Consider the following 22,729-nt stretch of genomic DNA (forward strand, 5'->3'; position numbering starts at 1 on the left):
TATTGGGAGCTCAGAGATACTGGACTAGGAGAATCCTTACTCTCCTCTGATATGACAATTGTTATGCCCAAGATTTTTACCAAGGTTTTCAAAAGATCCAGTCTCCTTGTAGTTACTGAAGAGGTCAGATATCAAATCTCTCATTTCTTATTCCTGGTACTCAAATCATTCTGAAGGCCCTTGGAGGCCATATTCACCTGCCCTGCCCCTCCCTCTATGATCTGTTCTCTTTTTTAGTTTTGCCCATCCTACTTGGAAGTTGGTCACATTTTTCACCTGTTTCCCCGTCTCTCTGGAAATCCGTCTTCTCTCCTTCACTTCAGATCCTATCCACAGGCATTTTTCCTTGGCATTTTGCTGGTTAAAACCAATTATGCACCATCTGATCTCTTTCCCCAACCTTGCCCTTTCCTAGTTCCATTATTGTAACAATGCTCGGTGAAGTACAGAGGGAGCAGAAATGGTGGCAGAGAGAGCACGTCTGACTATTCATTCTCTTTTTTTGGTTTCAGAGTAACAGCCGTGTTAGTCTGTATTCGCAAAAAGAAAGAGTGAGCTGTAGCTCACGAAAGCTTATGCTCAAATAAATTGGTTAGTCTCTAAGGTGCCACAAGTACTCCTTTTCTTTTTTCTCTTTTTTTTTTTTTCACCTTTCTACCAGTGTACGAGACACTGACCAAAACTAAGCAAATGGATTTTGTGGCAGGAGACCATACTGGCTGTTTTACCTCATTCTTGATTTGATTTTTTTTTTTTTAAATTGCATTAGACAGGCAGTTAGAAATATAAATGCCTGGGGCATTGAAATATTATTTAAGTGCCACATAACAATGTGTCTGTATTTGAATTTTTGCTTCCAAAACAAGCTTCATTATTCTGGTTATGCATCAGAATTTTGGGGATCCAGTACCCAAGGGGGTTAAATGCAGAGAATTTGCAGTATGCACAAATAGTACATTTATTCATGAGGGTTGCTGGAAACTGACAAAACTGGATTCTTGAATGTGCCTGAACAGACTGTATCATTAGTCTCCTTCCTAAATTTTTTTATTGATATCTTTTCTGTCAAACCCATGTTAAAAAAAACATACAGATTCCTCCCTTGTGAATCCACTGGTGTCCTCTTGTCTTTGTAACATCTATTTGAGTGGTTATCAAATACATTCCTTTCATGCTTTATCTGCCATGTCACAGGACACCACCTAATGGTGGCTGAGAACTTGAGTTAGTATGCAGTTCATAGATGATAGATCCAGTACAAAAGCTTTTCCGGCTCTGCTTGTAATGTTTGCCTAATTTCAGGTTTACTTAAAAATTAAGATCTAGCCAGGTTCTCTAAGCCTTGCAAACATTGTGTGTGAGTCAAACTTATGTGGAATTATGTGGTCATGCATGATTTTGCTCCCTGCCTCCCCATACAAGGCAAAACACAGCAGTTTCAACTGAGCGTCCCTGGGATTTTGAATTTGTTCATCTGCAAAACTCAAAGTAAAATTGTATGAGTAGGGTTGTACCAAATTCACGGCCATGAAAAACGCGTCATGGACCGTGAAATCTGGTCTTTCGTGTGCTTTTACCCTATATAAATGTATAGGGAAGACCAGTTTCTCCAGTTAAGGGTCCTACCCAAAAGAGGTTACTGGGAATGGGGTGTCACGAGGTTATTTTATGGGGGGGGGTCACGGTATTACCATCCTTACTTCTGCTCTGCCTTCAGAGCTGGGCAGCCAGGGAGCGGTGGCTGTTGGCCAGGCGCCCAGCTCTGAAGGCAGCACCCTGCCAGCAGCAGCGCAGAAGTAAGGGTGGCAATACCATTCCATGCCACCTTTACGTCTCTGCTGCTGCCTTCAGAGCTGGGCGGCAGGAGAGTGGCAGCTGCTGACTGAGGGCTCGGCTTTGCAGGCAGCAGTGCTGAAGTAAAGGTGTCGATACCGTACCATGCCATCCTTACTTCTGCACTGCTGCTGGCAGTGGCTCTGCCTTCAGAGCTGGGCTCTCAGCCAGCAGCCACCGCTCTCCAGCTCTGAAGGCAGCTGTTGTCAGTAGCAGCACAGAAGTAAGGTTAGCAGTACCGCAACCCGACCCCCCCCACAATAGCCTTGCTCTCCCCCCCCCCAACTCCTTTTTGGGTCAGGACCCCTACAATTACAATACTATGAAATTTCAATTTAAATAGCTGAAATCATGCAGTTTACGATTTTAAAAAAATCCTATGGCTGTGAAATTGACCAAAATGGACCGTGAATCTGGTAGGGCCCTATGTATGAGAGGTGGCTGGGAAAGGGTGGGCAGGGTGTGTGTGTACTTGTGCAGACTAAGCCTGATTCAGACAGATTGACAATGATTCAGACGTGCCCCTGAGAATTCAAGCTGTCAGTTTATATACAGAGCTAGGTAATAGTTACCAAGATGCGGTGAAGAGCAACCTGGCTCAGTTTGGCTCAGACACGCACATTATTTCACGGTTTCCTTCCGTGACACTGAGAGACCAAAATCAACTTGGCCTCCAAATGTTTTGAGGTTTGTCTCCGTGTCCTTGGCCAATTTATATAGTAAGTGCTAAGGGATCCTTGTGCATCTGCCAGAAGAGATGAAGCCTTCATGCCTTTTGAGATTTAAAAAAAAAAAAATTGATTTCTTCTGCCTTTCAGCCACCTCTTCTATTACTTTTCATTTCAGGGCCACTACCATAGATCAACAATACATGTTGTTGTTAAGAACACCATAAATTATTAAAAAGGAAAGCATTTTAAAACATCAAATCTTTCTTTTCACTGTTTACTGATTACATTCTCTATTAATCTTCAACTCTGTGGAGTGGAGACTAGTAAATTTCACTTTCTGGCTCTCATGTGCTATCACAATGCTGCAATGTTTGGGTTGTAAACAATGCAAAGGGACCTGTACATTGAGCAAATTGCTTTCATTACATTTTTTTAAAAAAATGATGCTGACAGAAACACTTGTTAATCTTAGGTTTTTAAAAAGTTTAGTTTTTAGGAAACCAGTGTTTTGGGAGCCTAAACGTGCCAATGCTGTTTTAAGTATTGACACAGAAAGGGGAACAGAAAACCCATTTGTCTATATTTACATGAGATGGTTCTTAAATCATTTTTTGTAATAGATGAGATGTGCAAAATGGTCCCATCCCTATCCCTCCCTTTCTAGCCTCATCTGCACAGCGCCCTTGGTACATTCAGGTTGTCTTTAATTTAGCTGCCTGGTTTATTCCTTGTAATTTGATCGTGTGGTTTAGCAAGTAGCTGTGAGCAATTTTCATTTATCTCTGTGTGCTGGAAATTATCTGTCTCCTGTCCTCTGTCTATTTATAATGCACTGTGGGAGACTGTTGAAGTGTAGCAAAAGACAGGCGTGGTCTTTGAAGGCTGTCACTTTGCTCTGAAGCACTTCTGCTTAGCTTATACCACAAAGAATGTTTTAAATGAGCAGCCGAGTGCAGATCTTAAGCCAGCCTCGCTATAATGGTCCACACATCTGCACCTAAAATAGTTCATGTAGCTAGTTGGGGTTCAGAAATTTGATTATGAACGGCAAGCATGTGCAGCTGCTACATAACAGGTGAATGTATCGACCCCATCAGAATTCAGAAGTACACTCAGGGATGATCTTGAGCTTGGAGTCACAGAAACTCCTGAACTCTAAGGTTGGCTGTGCTGATGACATGCTGGAAGACCTTGGACAAGTCCCTTTTTGAATTTTTGTCTCCCACTTCCCCAGCTATCTAATCTATATTGTGGTTTTCTATAATGCTGAAGGATTTTCCTGGTAAATTAGTTTTATGTAGCAATATTCCGTATGTCTTAGGGTAGGGAATCGAGCTGGACCTAGGGTGACCATATGTCCCATTTTGGCCAGGACAGTCCCTTTTTTAAGCCCCGTCCCTGCTGTCCTGACTTTTTTGGCAAAAGTGAGCATTTGTCCCATTTGCTCTTGTCAGCTGGCTCAGTTGGCAAGAGCAAATGGGACAAATGCTCACTTTTGTCAAAAACGTGGGGTGCCCTGTAGAGGAACAGTGTGGAGTGGAGGGGCCGGCATGGTTCAAGTGACCAGCGACAGCCTTGAGCGGGGGGATAGCAGGGCTTGGGCGAGCGACTGGGGCCAGGGAGGCGAGGGAAGTGGGGGGCAAGCAGCTGGGGCCAGCTCCAGGTGGGGGCTGGCAGGCAGGTGAGCAACTGGAGGGAGGGGCTCAGGCCAGCCCTGGGCAGTGTCCCTTTGGGAAATATGATCACCCTAGCCGGACTAGACTGTCCCTCATTGACCAAAATGATCCTCAGATGCCTTCAGTGGGAAGGAGATGATGGTATCCATGCTAATGCTTAAATGCTTTCCTCCCATCTGAGCAGCATAACTTCAACGTTGCCTAGGTTTAGTTTTGAAGCAGCTGTTTTTCATCCTGTAGACCCCAGGACATCATTGTGACATCATTAGGTGCGACCATGAAAAGAGCGAGAACACAGGTGCCACCAGTGTATGGCTGGCCATGGAGACTGTGTGTTCTCACCACACACGGTTCCATGGAGATGAAATGGATCCCGGTGATGTCCTCAGGCTGGGGGCTTTTGGAGAAGTGGTTCAGTTGCCCATCACCACAATGGATCCTGTATTGCTACAGCAGAGCTAGGAAAAGAGCCCAATTGTCCTGGCTCCCAGTTTCTTGTACAAAACACTGATGCTGAAATGGATGCGGCTGAAATGTTAATATGATTGACCTTGGTTTATTCTCAGTCATGTTTTATGCTACTGGTTTGAAATGGGCTGAAATGTGTGAGCTGGACTCTGTGTGTGCTTGGCTCATTGCCAGCTTTTTTACCAGCTTCTCTCCACTCCCCCTCTCCATGCCAGAATGTGGCATTTGGATCCTGCCCAGAAAGCTGTGGGAGTGAATGATGTTGTAGTAAATCTGTTTTGACTGGGGAATCTGCAGCACATAATATAGTCAGGATGTCATTAAGCCTCTGGTGTGCTTAAAGGGACGACGAGTACAGCAAAATATGCTGCAAACAAAACCAGGAGCCCCGAAGGTCAGCATTGAGCTTGGAAACAGGAAATGGCTCCTTGTGTACTTAACGTCAATTTCTTTATTATTAGCTACACAAACAGAAGGTTGGCATAGCTCCTGAGTGATCAAGTTAAACTCTGAACCCTCACAAGCCCACCAGCCCTGTGGCAGCGAGCAAGAGTTTAGTTCTCTCTCTTGTATATCAAATGCTGAAACAGAAGGTGGTTTGTTTGTTTTTGTGTTTTTTGTTTTTTTTTTTTTTTGCAAATCAGTCAGAACACTTTGTGGGCTGGGGGTTTATGTGACCACGCCCACCCCCAATAAACCAATACTGTCGGCTTCAGCGTAACCAGAATTCGGCATTCCAAGTATTGGGGTTTTTAATAATGATTTTCTGGAAAAATAACATGCGCCTGCACCTGCATGCACCACCCCTGACCCATTCGCTACATTGGCTCTTAATATAAGCAGCATTTCAGATAACTTAGGTAGGGACTTGTGGGTTGACGACCATGCTTCCCTGGCAATGCGTTAATTGGAGAGGCCTCACCCCAACACACTATGCTTCCCAATTCCTGAAGAAAGATTTGAGGCCATACAGCCCACGGTATGTAATGCTGCAGCTGCATTCTTGTGCTCCCTGAACGCTCTGCCCCTCTGCTCTTCTGAGGGCTTTGTATCGTCCAGGAGCAAAACTCTGAGAGAGTAAAAGAACAAACCACCTTCACTCTGCCCTCCCCCAAAGTTCCCTTTTAAAATATCTCCCAAACCCTCAACAAAACAACCTAGAGAAGCAAAAAGGCTGCTTTGTAAAATACAAATGAACTACTGTACGTGCACCCCCCAAAGCCTCCTGCAGTGATCCTGGAACTCCGAGGGGCAGGCTGGATTCCTCCATTGTCCCAAGTAAATTATGGGGATTGGGGAGAGAGAAAAGCAATGGGATGCCAGGACTTTTTGCTGACACAATGTTTAGGGGGCTGGAAAACCAGTTTGACCAGTAAGTGGAGCCTGGGAATGGCGTGGCAGCAGCACATAAAGAGATGAAAGGTGTGTGTAGATAATGGAAGCTGTATGTGATGTGGGGAAACAGCTACTTTGTGCTTGACATTGAGTATCCTTCAGCGGATAAACCTATTTGAAATCAGGAGGAAGCAGGCACCGATTTCTGAGATGCATTCTTTTGGTCTTGAGGGGATGCGACCAAGTAACTTAGGTCCAAAAGCATGAGCCATTCTAGCTTTGCTGTATAAGTGGCAGCACAAAAAGCAAAGCAACCACATAAAGGATGAGACAGTAAAGAGCTGGGCGATTTTTAGTAACAAGTAAAGAGACTTTTATGCAAAAGACACTTGTCTTGGGAGTATCCTTTTAAAAAATGTAAACGTTTTGTTCCCATGTCCCTTCCCGGCAGCTGAGCCATGTGCTTGTGGGTAATTGTCCTGATGACCAGAACAGCTTCCAAAAGTCCCTTTGCACTTTGCTCCTCCCCCCTCAAAAGAAGCACAAATGGTCCCTTTTAAGATCTCTGTGGGTCACAAATATGCATTTCTTGAAATGGAATGGAACAGTGACGTTCTGTTGCCTTCTGAAGGTAAAAAGACCTTCACAAAGCAGTGATTGTCCTTCCTTCCATTCATGTCATAACTGGCAGGTTTTGCTGGCTCACTGACCTTTCTTTCTGATGCTGGATCCTTTCCCGAGCCTGGATTACATGTTCACTTTCCTAGGACGATCATCTTGCTTATTGTGTGTGACAGAATTCTTTTCCCTCTTCAGGTGGCCTGAGCCTGCATACACTGCAAGGTGTAACTTCAGTTGCATTGAAACCTTTGCGGGAATCAGGGCCTAGGTGTTCATGCAATGGCTTGCCCCTGGTGATGCTAAGAGTGGGGATAGTCAGTTCAGATAACATAAAGACTAACACCTCAGCCAAAAACTGAAGATAATTATCGCTTGAAGTTTGGGGAGAGTTTTGTTGGCTTATTCCTTCCTATTTATACTCACTGACTGGAAAGGATTGATCACCTCTTTTGCTGCCGTATTGTCTGCCTTACGAGTTTTTTAAAAGTGGTGTTGAGAAACGTCTTTTTGTTGAGAGAGAAAGAAACGTCACTGAATTCTGTGAAATTGGGTGGAGCTATCGGGGAATAGGAGTGAGGAAGTAAAGTAAATCATCTTACAGTTAGATCCGGTGACTGGTGGGATTTCCAAAGCCTCTACGTGACTCAGGAGCACGGTTCATACCCAGAGCCAATTGGCACTGTGCTCCTGAGACACTTAAGGGCTTTGGAAAACAGCCTGCCACATGCAAGGTGGTATGTGGTAACTTAATGGGGTTTGGATCGGGAACAGAAGCTGTGAATTGTAAAGTAATAAACAGGTGTATTATTAACTTCTTAGACAGCTTCTTTAAACCAAAAGAACCACAGGTCATGTGGAGGGTTAGCAAGCTATCTAGTGGAATCACATCACCCACCACTGAAATGCTGTTGTCGCCTGGGGTGAATTGGGCAGCTGATGAACAGTGCGCGGGAACACCGTGTACCAGTTAATGGCAGAAAAGAGGCAGAATGTGATTCATTACCCATTTAGACTTCAGCTGGGACATCTGGGCTACCATTCATACTCTTCTGCAGAGTTCGGTGGGATCCTTGAGGATAACAGGTCAGGATATTTAAACTCATGTCTCCTATACTACAGTGCAGGGACATTGGTTTAGCACTTATTCAGAGGGAAGAATTCCATTCAGCATGTGGGGTGAAATGCTGGTCGCATAGAAGACAATGACAAAACTCCCGCTGTCATCAGTGGTGCCAGGATTTCACCCCTGGAATCTCTCTTGGTTGGCAGGGTGTATGCACCTCAATCAAGTACTCTTGAGGCAAGCAGGCTGAGCTTGGGGGAGATCTGTCAGGATCCAGTGCCGAGGTGACATGGCTGACTATTGCATACTTTTTAATACCTCTGATTTTTCATTTTTTCCCCTTCTCTCTCCCTCCCCACTTCTCAACAGATCTGTCTTCAGCAAAGCGGAAGTTTGCAGATTCCCTAAATGAGTTTAAATTCCGATGTATAGGAGATGCAGAAACGGATGATGAAATATGCATAGGTAAGTGGAAAGGCTACATTTGTTAAAAGGATCTCTCTTGATATTTCTGGATCAAGCTAATCAGAAAGCGAGGTGCATAGACATGTGATAGAAATACATGTGAAGTATCAATGGACCCAGAAGCCCCACTAAACTCCTTCCCAACCTGCAGAAACAATATCTCCCTTTTAACCCAGCCCTTGTGTGAAGCCCAGCGAAATTGGAATCTTGCAGTTTGCCCTGAAGTTGGCTCTGTCAAGCCCAGGGAAAGAGAGTTCCAGAGTCCAGGGCTTTTCATCGGCAATACCCTGCCACTAGCCCCTTCCCATTTTAAAGCAGTGAATCTGGTGGGACATAGGCATGGCTAAATATAGCAAGTTCCTGATCCAAAAGAGAAGCAACCTTCTTGCTAAGCAGTGTTGAAAAAAGCACGCCTGGCCACTGCTCTCTGGACAAACAGAAGGAGATGAGGATCCAGTTGGATTCCTCAGGTTGTGATCCTGGTAACAAAACATGGCCTTTTACTTTAGTGCAAAGGAGCAGCTAGTTCTAGTTCTAGCTCCTCTAGGTGTTTTTCCCCAGCTAACCACCATTAGGCCTATCAACTAACAACTATCCAGGTTGATCCGTCAGGCTTTTTACACACAAACAGGAGTCTATATAACTAAACTGGATTTAAGTCTCATCTTTAGTAAGTGTGTCCTATTTCAACTGACCTTAAATCAATGATTTTTTATTTATTTATTTTTTAACCAAACCCCAGTCTCACTTAGGCAGTGAAAGGGCTTGTCAGATGAGATGACCAAGAGTACTGGTCATACCTCACATCCTAGGTGAGATGCCCTAGATCCCCTGTGAGACAGACCCAGCAGAGGATAAAGAATTGCCCATTGGGTAGCTCACTTTCAAGACAAATGCAACATCTCTTTTTCTTTGGGGCTGGGAGTATAGTTTTGTGGCTGTACTTCTTACAAATCGGTGTTTTTTTGTTTTTTTTTATGGTTAACTGTCAATAATAGAGATGAAAAAGAGCTATTGAGTCATCCAGTCCATCCCCAAGGGTCTGGGAGTGGGGGATTGCACAATAAACTTGCCAGATCATGGCTGTACATGTCTAGCAGCCTAATTTAAGGGCCTATGGGTTGTTTTTGGGAAGATATACTAGGGAAAAGCCAGGCTGGTATATATTGTTCCTCCCAACCATGGTTCTGCTCAGGTAGACCAGCTTTCCAGCACCACTGGAAAAGTCCACAGTTCAGAATTTCCTCTTTGTGTCTATGTCACTAAAATATAAGGACAGAAACAAATCTGAATTGATTGGTTTTCCAGGTGACATAAAATAAATAAATTTGCAACAAAGTGCAATAAAATGCTAAAGGAATTGGCGGCTGTGATTGCAGAGCCATTGGCCATTATCTTTGAAAACTTGTGGCGAACGGGGGAAGTCCCAGATGACTGGAAAAAGGCTAATGTAGTGCCAATCTTTAAAAAAGGGAAGAAGGAGGATCCTGGGAACTACAGGCCAGTCAGCCTCACCTCAGTCCCCGGAAAAATCATGGAGCAGGTCTCAAAGAATAAATCCTGAAGCACTTACATGAGAGGAAAGTGATCAGGAACAGTCAGCATGGATTCACCAAGGGAAGGTCATGCCTGACTAATCTAATCGCCTTCTATGATGAGATTACTGGTTTTGTAGATGAAGGGAAAGCAGTGGATGTATTGTTTCTTGACTTTAGCAAAGCTTTTGACACGGTTTCCCACAGTATTCTTGTCAGCAAGTTAAAGAAGTATGGACTGGATGAATGCACTATAAGGTGGGTAGAAAGTTGGCTAGATTGTCGGGCTCAACGGGTAGTGATCAATGGCTCCATGTCTAGTTGGCAGCCGGTGTCAAGTGGAGTGCCCCAGGGGTCGGTCCTGAGGCCGGTTTTGTTCAATATCTTCATAAATGATCTGGAGGATGGTGTGGATTGCACTCTCAGCAAATTTGCGGATGATACTAAACTAGGAGGAGTGGTAGATCTGCTGGAGGGCAGGGATAGGATACAGAGGGACCTAGACAAATTGGAGGATTGGGCCAAAAGAAATCTGATGAGGTTCAATAAGGATAAGTGCAGGGTCCTGCACTTAGGACGGAAGAACCCAATGCACCGCTACAGACTAGGGACCGAATGGCTAGGCAGCAGTTGTGCGGAAAAGGACCTAAGGGTGACAGTGGACGAGAAGCTGGATATGAGTCAGCAGTGTGCCCTTGTTGCCAAGAAGGCCAATGGCATTTTGGGATGTATAAGTAGGGGCATAGCAAGCAGATCGAGGGACGTGATCGTCCCCCTCTATTCAAGATTGGTGAGGCCTCATCTGGAGTACTGTGTTCAGTTTTGGGCCCCACACTACAAGAAGGATGTGGATAAATTGGAGAGAGTCCAGCGAAGGGCAACAAAAATGATTAGGGGTCTGGAACACATGACTTATGAGGAGAGGCTGAGGGAACTGGGATTGTTTAGTCTGCAGAAGAGAAGAATGAGGGGGGATTTGATAGCTGCTTTCAACTACCTGAGAGGTGGTTCCAGAGAAGATGGTTCTAGGACTATTCTCAGTGGTAGAAGAGGATAGGACAAGGAGTAATGGTCTCAAGTTGGAGTGGAGGAGGTTTAGGTTGCATATTAGGAAAAACTTTTTCACTAGGAGGGTGGTGAAACACTGGAATGCGTTACCTAGGGAGGTGGTAGAATCTCCTTCCTTAGAAGTTTTTAAGGTCAGGCTTGACAAAGCCCTGGCTGGGATGATTTAATTGGGGATTGGTCCTGCTTTGAGCAGGGGGTTGGACTAGATGACCTCTTGAGCTCCCTTCCAACCCTGATATTCTATGATTCTATGAATTCAAACCTGGAGCAGACTTGTACATGCAAGGCTGCAAATACTGCTTCATATCCCACTTACAGTATAGCTGTGCCACAAGGGAGTTCCATGCACTTGTTCAGAAGAGACCTGCATGCAGCTACTCGTGAATATATTCCAACAAAATTCAAAAGCCAATTCTTTGCTCTTATTAGCAGATATTAATGAACAGCCAACCTACTAATAAAGTAAGGATGTAACAGCATGATCTAGCTTGACTGCCTGGTATTTTGTGTTAGGAGTAACTAACTGCTGGAAATGTGTAGCCCAAACTTCTTTAGCTTTAGAGACTTTACAGCCCATTTTATATACTGAATCTGCTGGTGTGTCTCTTTCAGCAAAATCCCTGCAAGAATTTGCCACCGTTCTCCGGAATCTCGAAGATGAGCGAATGCGCATGGTATGGACTTTGAGGCTTATGGCTTCTGAGTTAAACCTTCTTCTGTATGATCCTTTGATAAAGGGGAGGGTTGGCAAGGAGTTCAGGGTCACTATGGTGTTGAGAGACGCCTATCGTCTGCTCACATAGGCTGGAGAGTAAAGCGGGGCTTTAGGTACCTCGGCCTGAGGTCTGTGGTGAATTGAAACTGGTGGGTGCATTGAACTGATTTTGAGATGTGGGCTTGTGGCATGAAATGGGCTGACCAGAGTCCCTTCACCAGGTCTTGGCAACTTTCAAATGGGTATTAGGTTCTATTACGGATGCAGTGATGACTCCTCCTGACCTATGTACTAGAGGGAGAAGGAGCTGGCTGCATGACTTCTATAGGGGTGGGGTGCAAAGCTGTTATGCGAGTCCCTCTTGCCTGTTTTGGCCACGGGCCACTGTGTAGCTAACTACCCAGGACTACTGGGTTTTATGCCTGAAAGAATGGGAATATTTATTCTTAGGGACTGAGTCTCGGCAGTATGCCGGGGGGCAGCAAGTCACAACGAGCTGTGACTTAATCTAACAGGCCCCACATTGACAGAACACAGGCCCAATTATTCTTTTCAGGCTGTTGGTACGTTTTTGCTTTCACTCTCAGTGCGGTGTCTCTGCTGCCGTCAAGTGCAGAAGCTGCTTTAGTTTAAGATACAATGTGTTTCGTTCCTCCCAGCAGTGCGATAACCTGTGGGTTTTCTATTTTGGGAAGGAAATTGGGTCCTCGCTTGTATCTGCAGATTTTCCACCTGGCTGGCTTTATGCTGTAAAGAACGTTCACTACTTTCATTTTCACATTTGGTGTTTTAAACTGAGTAACCCTGGTGCATGCAAGGTGTACCCTGCTATGCACTGGCGTAATGGGGAGCATCCAGGGTAAATGGCTTAACAGGCTTGCTTCTGAATTCCTAGACAACAGGAGATGTAGGTTGGCTGGGAGTGTGAGCTGGGCAGCTTTCTCTGGAAGAATTTAAGAGGTCACAAGTGTTGGTCAGTAGATGAATTAGGGCTTTGGAATTTGTAGACTCTGGCTTTGCTACTGACCATATACTTGACTCTGCAATGACTTTTCTCCATATGATGGGCAAATTACCGCCCCCCTCTATGTGCCTCAGTTTATCCATTTGTGAAGCGGGGTGATGACCCTGTCTCTGACAGGGGAGTTAATGTTTGCAAAGCGTTTTGAGATCCTCTGATCAAAGACAAAGTGGTTCTTCATTTTGTTTTTTAGACGTTGGACAGGTTTAAACCACTTTGCATTGAAATGTGAATTCTGCCTTGTATAAATGCATAGGAAGGGAAGATCGCTGCCCTGAAGATCTTAACCCTAAATTGGACAGATACAAAGCAGTTAATAACCAAGCAAGTGTGAGTAGACAATGCTGGAGAGATGATGATAATCTGTGCCTTTATCTCATCAGATTGAGAATGCTGGTGAGGTCCTGATCACTCCACTGGAGAAATTCCGCAAGGAGCAAATTGGTGCTGCTAAGGTAGGTCAGCTGTGTTTCCGTGCACTGTGAATTGACTGCAATTTCTGCACACGCTCACAACTAGAAAGGCCTGAAAAGGGTAAAAATGTAATGAATACTTTCCCTAGTTTCCCCCCACCCCCGAAACGAAATTTGATTGAAATGTGCATAGCGATGACCAGCTCAGTTTTGAGGGAGCCAGGGGATTTGTACATGCAGACCTGTACCATCTACTGGATGTGAGGAGGTCACCCATGGGAGGGAAGAGCTTCCAAAAGTTTCACGCCTTCTGTTTAAATTCTTATCTGAACATCTCTGCTCTGGCAGTGGGGTCATTCAGACTTCTAGCCCTGATCACGGTCCTTTGGTACATCTGACCCTGTTTGAAAGCAGGTGGCATAGGACGAGGACCAAGTGAACACAAAGTTAAGCAAACTTTTTTTTTTAATTAATTCAAACCTCAAGCAAAGTTTGCACTACTTAGATGAAGTTCTCAACTGATTTTTTTTTTCTCCAGATCGATTCCCCACATCCCATATGTATAACTGGAATGGGTTCAGTTTTGTCCAGGTCGATTCCCCCATCCCTACTGTGTAACCGGAACGTATTCAGTTTTAATTTAGAAGAGCTTTGCTAAACAGGGCAAATCTCAAATAGATGACTACAGAACCAGTATCTGTCATGGCTGCTATTGAAGCACAAGCCATGGTTTTTGCCTCTTTCCTGTCTTTTCACTGAAATTAAAATTGCAGCTTTGTCTTCTGTCTGCTGCTCTCCTGTTACTATAACAACCTGTTTCTGCCTGCAGGAAACATAAGCTAATGTGTATGAGTTTCAATACCTGTATTCAGTAGCATGTAGGGGCAGCATGGAGGGGCCTCTGCTAGATTAGAATCCTGTTGTGAAAGGCACAGGGGCTTGGTCTAGTATGGCAATTCCTATGCTGCTTTAGGGAGAAGTCTGTAGCTGAAAAAGATCCTTCAGAAATGGACAGTTGTAGGTATCCGATATTACGGAGATGGTTGTGCTGTCCCTCAGAGCAGTGCCTTAGCAGGGTGTCAGCTGTGGGTGCAAAGAAGGCAAACTACCTGTGCAGATCCAGACCTTGTTAATCTCCATAGACCTTTGAAGGATATGGCTCATTGTATTATGATGGGCTGGCAGTTTGTGTGCATTGCTGTTTTATGTTGGGGGTAGCAAGTGGAGTATTTATTCCAAAGAGGGAAAGAGAAAGAGCTAGTATATTCAGCCAAAGTGTCTCTGTTGGCATTTAACCAGAATTGTAAACGCTCCTTAACTTCGGAAGATTCCTCTGGGATCCTCTCAGCACCTGGGGAAGTGGCCAGGACCTTGGGAAACACTTACTGTGCTGAGGGAGGAGATTCTGCTGCCTCCTGTATGGTAGGTGTGAATTCTGGTGCTGATAAGAGCTATGGGAGCTGCTGGACTTGGTTCCTGATGGGATGTTATTAGCAATTGGTCTCTTTTTAGAGCAGCGACTGGAGTAGCCCCATGGCACTGCACAGATTTAAAAATATTACATTACCAGAATATTTAGAAGGGGCTCTAGAATTTCATGCCAATTTTTTCTTAATCTGTTTCAGATTAGTATGGGGCTTTTTTCCTTCTCCATGTGTGTGAGATGGTGGTGTCCGCTGGTGGGTATTGCAACAAAATGGCTGTGGCTGATAAATGTCAGTAACATCCATGAGGAGGCACCTACAGTGGTAGCTCTGGTTATTTTACAGTGCTCGTAGGAGAGAGCTTTGATTACAGTGCATTCTCTATTACTGAGCCACATAGTGAATGCATTGTTTGTGTGAAATAACATGCTGAATTTCCAGGTACATTTGTGTCACCTCTAAGGTTTGAGTTCAGCAGACTTTTTCAAAATTGCAGATCCCACTGAAACCACTGGGCCCAGTTCAGATCTTGTAAAAGAGAAAAATCCCTTTTCGCCTGCTTACGTCAGAGATGAATTTGGCTCCTGCTATTGACTGACTTTGTACTTTTCTTCCTGGGGACAGAAAAGGAATGTGCAGTTTGTGACTTTCTGCACTGACTTTGGCATATTTGCTGTTGAGGGGGAAAATAAGTCACCTAGGCAGTTCTTTTCTTTCAGTATTGTAGCATGGTGAACTCCACTGTTCTTGGTTCTTTAGAAGCACTCCATTATTTCCCCCCTTAGTTTTCATAGACACATGTTGGTTAAAATTCCTTTGATGAGACCGTGTTACATTGGAACTACATTCCCTGTTGGAAATGGTTCGTTCACATTCAGTTGACCACAGCGAGGCTGCTGGTGTGCTGAGACCACTGCCCCTTGTGCTGACCAGCATTGTCTCATGTTGTTTCCTTGCACCTGTCGTCTCTTGTCTGGCACTTAGAATGTAAGCTGTTTGGGGCAGGGACAATTTTTGGTCTGCGTTTGAACAGTGCCGAGCACAGTAGGGTCTTGGTCCATGACTTGGACTCCTAGCTGCTGTGGTAACACCAGTAATATCATTGTCTTGGTGTTGGGCCCCTAAGGAGCCAGTGTCATGTGCCTGCTCTTGATGGTTTAATGTGACATTTGTTTCGTGGTGTTTGGGTTTTTTTGGTAGGATGCTAAGAAGAAATACGACAAGGAGACGGAGAAGTATTGTGGTGTCTTGGAAAAGCACTTAAACTTGTCTTCTAAGAAGAAAGAATCCCAACTTCAAGAGGTGAGAGCAAGCTCTTGTTTTCAACTTCTGGCATTCTCCTGAGTCATGATCTCTATCTACAACTAGCAGAACCCACCGTGTGGCTGTAAAATGGATATGTTCATGCTGACCGAGAATGATGGGTTTTTCTCTCTGTTGTGGTAAAATGAATCCAAGATACCACCAAAAGGACAATGACTAGGCGGGGAGAGACAGTTTGTGGTTAAAAGCACAGGATATCAGGAGACTAGAGTCTTACTCCTGGGTCTGCCACAGACATCCTGTATCAACTTTGCTAAGTTGCTCCCCTGCTTTGTGCCTCAATTTCCTAGCCCGTAAAATGGGCTCATTAATACCTAATAAACAGGAAAAATTGTGAGCTTAATTCATTAATGTTTCAAAACTGCATAAAACCCTCTAATTCAGATGGAAGCTATCTAATTAACAACAATTTACTGTGCCAAACACTAGGTAAGGGTACATCTACACTGCAAACCAACCAAAAAATGACACGCCCCCACCCCCTTCCACCACAGTGGAAAGCCTCGGATTCCAGGTCTACGGACTCGGGCTTGCAGGGCTTGTGCTATTGCTGTAAAAACAGCTGAGTGGATGTTTTGGCTTGGGCTGGGACTGGAGCTGGTGCTCTGGCTTCAGACCCGGAGTTCTAGCCCAAACTGGAATGTCTACACCAGTATTTTTAGTGGTGTAGCATGAGCCTGAGTCTGTAGACCTGGTCTCTGAAGCTCTCTGCTACCGTGTGTGTGTGCGTGTGCAGGAGGGGGAGGGCTCTCTTTTTTTTTTTTTTTTTCTCCTCAATGTAGACATACCCAAAGTCACTCCTGTGAACTTCAGTGCTCCCTGAGCTACCCTAAGGTCTGTTTTTTGATCTGCCCGGGGCATTATCTATTTATTGGCCTTAGAGAATGACTTCTGTGAAAGAGATCTTGGCCAAAGCTTGTAAGTTTTTTGTGACAGGGACTGTCTTTTTATTCTGTGTTTGTATAGCGTCTAGCACAATAGGGTCCTACTCCATGGCTGGGGCTGCTCGGCAATATGAGAATACAAATAATAAATAATAATTACTTGCCTTTCTAAAATCTAAAGTCAATCAAACCCATCCCCCCATAAATCCCCATAATTATCCACATTTGTCTCCTGATTCACAGGACTGCACAAGCCAGTTGTAAGTCCTGATTAATCTGCCCCTGCTGGAGAGCATGGATAGTCTGTTATTTATTACTTATAATACAGCAGTGCCCTCGGGCCTCAGTCGTGGTCGTGGTTTGTTGTATCAGGCTGCTAAATATTGTGATCTAGTTGCTCCTTCGTCACCATTTTACTTTAAGCGTTCGAAGTACTGCATGTTCAATGCTGTGCCTTATTGGAGTGGGAGGATTCCGTTTTAGAGCGGGGAGGGAAAGTGGTATAGAACGCGTTATGCCATTTAAAATGAGTGTTCCTTGAGCATTAGGGTACCTTTCTCCAAGGAAAAGCCTAATAATGGCAGTAGATACTGTGTTGGTATTGCTCCAACGTAACTGCAATAAAGAGCTATAGAGGAGATCAGGGTAGCAGCCCTGAATACCAGTGCCATCTGGTGGAGATTTTTTTATGTTCAACTTTGGTTTGGAGGCCTATTGCAAAGAAGAGAATACTTAGATAGCATAGGCCCATGCTTTCAGACTTGCTTGCATAAAAGTAAGGCACCTCATTCCATGTTTAGGCACCCAAATAAAAGGCCTGATTTTCACAGGTATGCAGCACCCACAGCTCCCGTTGATTTAAAAAATACAGAACGAGTTATGTAAGCAGACCCTCTTTGAAAGTCATGGCCCTTTAGGTGCCTTAAATTGGAATGGGGCATCTAACTCTAGGCCTCCATGTTTGAAAATGTTGGCTTTGGTTCTTCATGGCATATAAAAGTAGTACAACTTATTTTCTTAGCTTGTGAACTGGGATTCCAGAGAGGGGAAGTCAGCCAGAGGAATGACAGATGCATGTTGAAAAGTATGCAGTTGGTGGCGTGGTGGTAACTTTAGAAGAGGGTGTACTGTGCCTTATTGGCACTATATAGCTGCATTGTAGGGCCCGACCTACTAAGAGACAGTAATTCATGTGTGGGAAAGGGAAACCCTTCACTTTGTACCAACTTCCTCTTACTGCCAATACATCTGGGAGAGTGAAATATCTTCATGTACAATGGTTATAGTAAAGGGAAGGGGAGAGAACCTGGGAATTCTCTTTAGCTCTACAGCTCTGGCTGTTGGACAGTTTACACAGCACAGGAAGTCTAATTTGCCATTTAATTGCTGGCAAGTCCAGTATACTGTATCACGTTTTCTCGTGTTCAGAGCTCACTTTGCTAAATACCTCGGTATCTGCATTATGGACACACATGACAAATATTACAGGCTGGTCATGGAAATAACCCATTTCATGATTTTGTCCCAGATTAATAGGGATAAGTTCCTATTAAAAAGGAAGTAATTACCACCAATGGTCTGCAAAAGTAAAAGCAGCCGCATGTTAGGCTCTGTATTGAGCACAATGTCTGGTATGTCCCCCTGGGGTAGATTGCTCTTCTCAAATTACCCTGGTGTTGACTTCCCAGCGGTCTTGCTGTGGCCAAACTCTGTGCAAGGTACTATTAGTCTGGAAAGTTATACCTGTATAATTATGTTGGTTAAGGCTGTGGGTATTTTTAATTGATGTCGTTAAACTGTTACAACCCCAAGTGTGGACTGAGCTATACTAGTGTAGACAAGGCCATAGAAAACAGCCCTGCACTGAGTGAGGATGGACTAGATGATCTAACTGGCCTTTCTTGCCATTCACTTCTAGAATTCTCTGAAAACTGTTGTTTTGTAATTGCAGTGGAGGGCACACCGGCACAGCAGAGGCAAAGGAAACAATTGAGTAAATAAAGGGGCTGTAATGAATTTATTTAGTGTAATAATCCTTATACTTTGTAAAGCAAGACCTGGATTCCTAGTTCTGCTACTGGCTTTCTGAGGACCCCAGGCAAGTAATTTAGCATCTAAATCCCCCTTCACCCCCAGTGTCTAGCACCTACATTTGATTTCAGTGGGGACTGTGGTGCTTAGAAAAACAGCCCATAGCCTCTCTGACCTCCAGGTCCCCATCTGTAAAATGGGGGCAGTAGTCTTTAACTACTTCGCAAAGTTCTGATTGTGAGGTTTTAAGTGCTATGCAATCCTTAAATGAGGTAGGACAGAGAAGGAGTACATCGATTACAAAGTTACTGAGTCATTTTATTTTTATTTGGGTGTCCCCTTGGTTTGGGAGCTGACCATATCCAGTTTTGATCATTGGGAAGAACTGAATCCACAGTCACAAAAGAAAGAGAGTCAGCAGGTTTCTAGGAGCAGAGCTCTGAAGGCCACCTTAATTCCTCTGCATGTTAAAAAAGAGGATGGTGTTTCACATAAGAGTGATGTAGTTCCATCCTGGTACATACGTATGTGTCCGGATGCACCATCATGGTGGCTAAGGATGGTCGCCAGTCATGCTCTCTTGGGCCTTGTAGTCAAACCACTGTCAAAGGACAATGCGCTTTCCTTCTGCTGGTTCATCAAAGCTAGAGCTCACTGGGCTTCATGGTGAAGTGCAAGATGTATACTAGGCTATCTGAGTATTTATTTGACTATAGAATATTACTTGAGGGACTCTTCTTATCATGGATTTGCTGGTTGGGGCAGAGGAGCTGGGAAAGCTACTTTGTAGCTTCATAGTCTTCATGTATTTATTGCTTTTACTGTTGTCCACCCAGCTGTCATAGACATAAGAGCACAAAAATAATTAAATACATAATTTTCAGATGAAGAAAGTGTGTCTTCATGCGAATTAGGTTTGTATGTAATCTCCCTGCCATCTGCTTAGCCCTGCTTTGGTATCTGGTACGAAATTTATGTTCTGTATGGGCACGTTCTCATTAGACCCAGATGTCTTGTGATCTTGAAACTAAATGTTCAGTCAGTAGTTATACTGTATTTCCTCTCTAATCCCCATGGTGCTCACAGGCAGACAGCCAGGTGGACCTGGTTCGACAGCATTTTTATGAAGTCTCCCTTGAGTATGTCTTCAAGGTGCAAGAAGTCCAGGAGAGGAAAATGTTTGAATTCGTGGAACCTGTAAGTAAATATTCAAAGTTTCTTTGCCTGCTGAACGTTGTTGGCCACTAAATTACTTTACAGTATAGAAGGTTTGTCTGAAGCACTGATTTTGTGAAACAGTTTCTATTTTGTTTGGATGGAAGGCCTGGTGTCTCTGCTGTTCCAGAACCGTCTGACAAACAGAAACTGCAGTACCCGAAGTATGACGTGTGTTCTAGTGGGTGACTAGACACCTCAGGTTGCTGGAACTTTAACCCTTAAGGCACTTATCAAGAGACAGAGAGAAGAGAAGAATGCAGGGGTGGGGATGACCCTCTTGGAAATTTCAGGTGAAAATTGTCAACAGGTTCCAGCTGTCAGCTAAGTTTAGGAACAGAATATTAGGTTGTCTGAGCTACTGGTTGTCTGTAGAAACCAGTGGAGACCAGCTGGATTTGCAAGCTAATGGAATGACACTGCAGAGAAGAAAACAACCACACGTTTTAATCAGCAAGGCCTCTTCCTTAAGGGATAGAATTTAGGATAGGTATGTGAAATAAGTTCTAAGCAGGAACAAAAAGGGGGTAAGTCCCCCAGCTGACTTTAACCCAGACCCTGGACTCTGCTTGTAGAGACCAACCTTCCCAAAGACATTTTCCCCATTGTGCTCACAGAAAGGCTTGGGTACCAATCGTGAAAGGGCACAGGCTAGTGGAGATGGAGTTGTTAGCGTCTTGTTCACTGTGCACAAAACTCTGATGGATTCTACAAGAATTTCCACCAGGGTGAAGTCTTATGGACGAGAGGCTCATTATTAGACAGTGGTCAACTGACGAATGAAAACCTGGTTCAAAAGTTTATCTGTTAAAGGGAAAATAAAAGCCAATAATGACAGTAGCATCTGAGATTAATGGAGTCTTAGAGAGAGAAGAAGAGAAAAAATAGGACTAAAGAAAAGATACAGGAATAAAAATTAAGTAGAAGAGTCTTACCTGTACATGTGCTCAGATGTTATGCCTGGTGAAGCACCTCTGAGGGATTTGATAAAACCCTATTTCAGTCCTTTTAAGAGAAGAATAAACCAAAAGACGGTACGACCTTAGCACTAGCTGCTTATTGCCTGGTTTACTCTGACAAGGCATGACTCTACTTCTCAATAAAGTGATGGGTGAACTATTCAAGGATGTGGAGGGGGTTGTATGCAGGATTTTTACTAGACGAGTGGAAGGCCTAGTTATCAAAAAAGCTCAGCTTGATATTCTACAGGAGTTGATTAGACAGACTCCTGCTTTGTCCCGTACAACATGGCATGTTAGTGAAGCATAGAGGAGTCTTCTGTGAGCATTGGATTTGTGGACATTGGACTTGAAACAGCAGGGTAAATTGAGCCTAAAAAAGAAGGGTTGTTTAGTTAGATACTCATCTCTGTGGTCAAAAAATTAATCGTTTGGGGATCCCAGTGGAACTGGTTCTGGGCGAAACCCCAAGATGCTAGTATTTTGGTTGATATATTATCAGCTATCAGTGAAGGCAGGAAAGCTCATGGAAAGGACTGATGGTCTACTGGATGCTGACCTGGGACTAGTGAGGCTAGGGTTCAGTTCCCAGTTTAGCAAAGACTTTTGGCACTTTTTTGTGCCTCAGTTTTCCATCAGTAAAATGGGGCAATACTTATTACCCTCTTCTGGATGTTGAGATAAAATCCACTAATGGTTGTGAAGCACTTGGATGCTGCAGTGACGAGGGCCATATATGTACCTAGATAGAAAAGGAAAGAAGTTTTTTTTTCATAATACTGAATCACTAACACCCCCAGTCTGGGATTCAGCCCAGAGGTGCAGAGGGTCACAGGAAAGAACAATAAATCACCGCATGTTTTGCCGAACTCCCTCTTTGGGTTAGAGGTTGCTATGAAGGTTGGGGTTGGTTTGTAAGCCAAATTGGTTCAACCAGTCCTCGTGGTAATCCATTTCCTGAAAGGGAAAATGAGCTGCTTTGAGGCAGAGGTGGGAAATGAAGCCCAATTCCTTATGGAAGTAGGACACACAAGTTAATACTACGGAAGGTATTGATTGTCCAGGGGCAATATTAATTAACATTGTTGTGTTCAATGAATGTAGCCTGTGTAACAGATCCTGGGGAATAGGGAGGAATTTCTCTCTCTGATTTCCAGGAATCAGTTTCATAGTATCTTCCCTTTGTTTGTTATAATGGCGTGACAGAGGGAGAGCTGGAGAATGGAGGAATGTGTGCACTGGCTTTCAGGGGGTCATAGAATGCAGTCGCTATAGTTTGGACCTCGACTGGCGTTAGGGGGCCCTAGGCTGCGTTTTGCTGTCGTCTTGAATGTTTCTTCAACAGGGACTTGGCCTTTGTGCCCCTTCCAGCCAGGATCGCCTGTCCCTATCCACTCTTGAAGAGAGAAAATAGAGTTTACACCCCTAGAACTTCCCTCAGTCTCATCTGGATCTTCACTCTCTTCTTCCCTCATCTGCATTGCTTATTTTGCCCCACCGTACAAGAACTCTTAAATGATTCAATTCTGTACGTGCACCTATCAAAGTGTAGTGGGAGATTTTTTTTTTTTCCCCAAAGGCACCAATAGGAGATAAGTGCCCAACTTTCACTGACTGTTAACTAATTTACTAGTTCCAATTTATGCCTTCAAAAATCTGCCCCTCTAAAACATTGTTCCATTCAATGACATCTTCAGCATCGGTCAGTTTGAAAAAGGTGGTGATCTCTATTGATGAATATGGTCCTTTGCAGCTGCTGGCATTCCTGCAAGGGCTCTTCACATTCTACCATCATGGTTACGAACTCGCAAAGGACTTCAGCGACTTCAAGACAGAGCTGACAATCAGCATACAGAATGTAAGTGTATGTAAAGGGGAAAGTCTGTGTGGGAATGTGTGTGACTGTTTTGCACAGAGAATTAGCATTTTCCCTATATATAATTAGCTTTCCCGCGTGCTACTCAACAGAAGGCTTTATGGCATAAATGAAAACAAATGCTTTCTTTTTG

The 22,729-nt window shown here is 44.1% G+C and overlaps 1 protein-coding gene across 4 annotated transcripts in view; it reads left to right on the forward strand.

Annotated features, from left to right (window-relative positions):
• The window catches only part of ARHGAP26 (Rho GTPase activating protein 26), a 317,111-nt gene that overhangs the window by 78,407 nt on the left and 215,975 nt on the right, over window positions 1–22,729 (forward strand). For all 4 annotated transcript variants that reach the window (XM_048859791.2, XM_048859790.2, XM_048859787.2 and 1 more), the window contains 6 exons: window positions 8,037–8,132; window positions 11,348–11,409; window positions 12,855–12,926; window positions 15,509–15,610; window positions 19,633–19,743; window positions 22,474–22,578. In XM_048859791.2, coding sequence (XP_048715748.2) covers window positions 8,037–8,132; window positions 11,348–11,409; window positions 12,855–12,926; window positions 15,509–15,610; window positions 19,633–19,743; window positions 22,474–22,578 — 548 coding nt within the window. The remainder of the gene's footprint in view (window positions 1–8,036; window positions 8,133–11,347; window positions 11,410–12,854; window positions 12,927–15,508; window positions 15,611–19,632; window positions 19,744–22,473; window positions 22,579–22,729) is intronic.

This window comes from Caretta caretta, chromosome 8, assembly GCF_965140235.1.
Source record: "Caretta caretta isolate rCarCar2 chromosome 8, rCarCar1.hap1, whole genome shotgun sequence".
NCBI classification, from domain to species: domain Eukaryota; kingdom Metazoa; phylum Chordata; order Testudines; family Cheloniidae; genus Caretta; species Caretta caretta.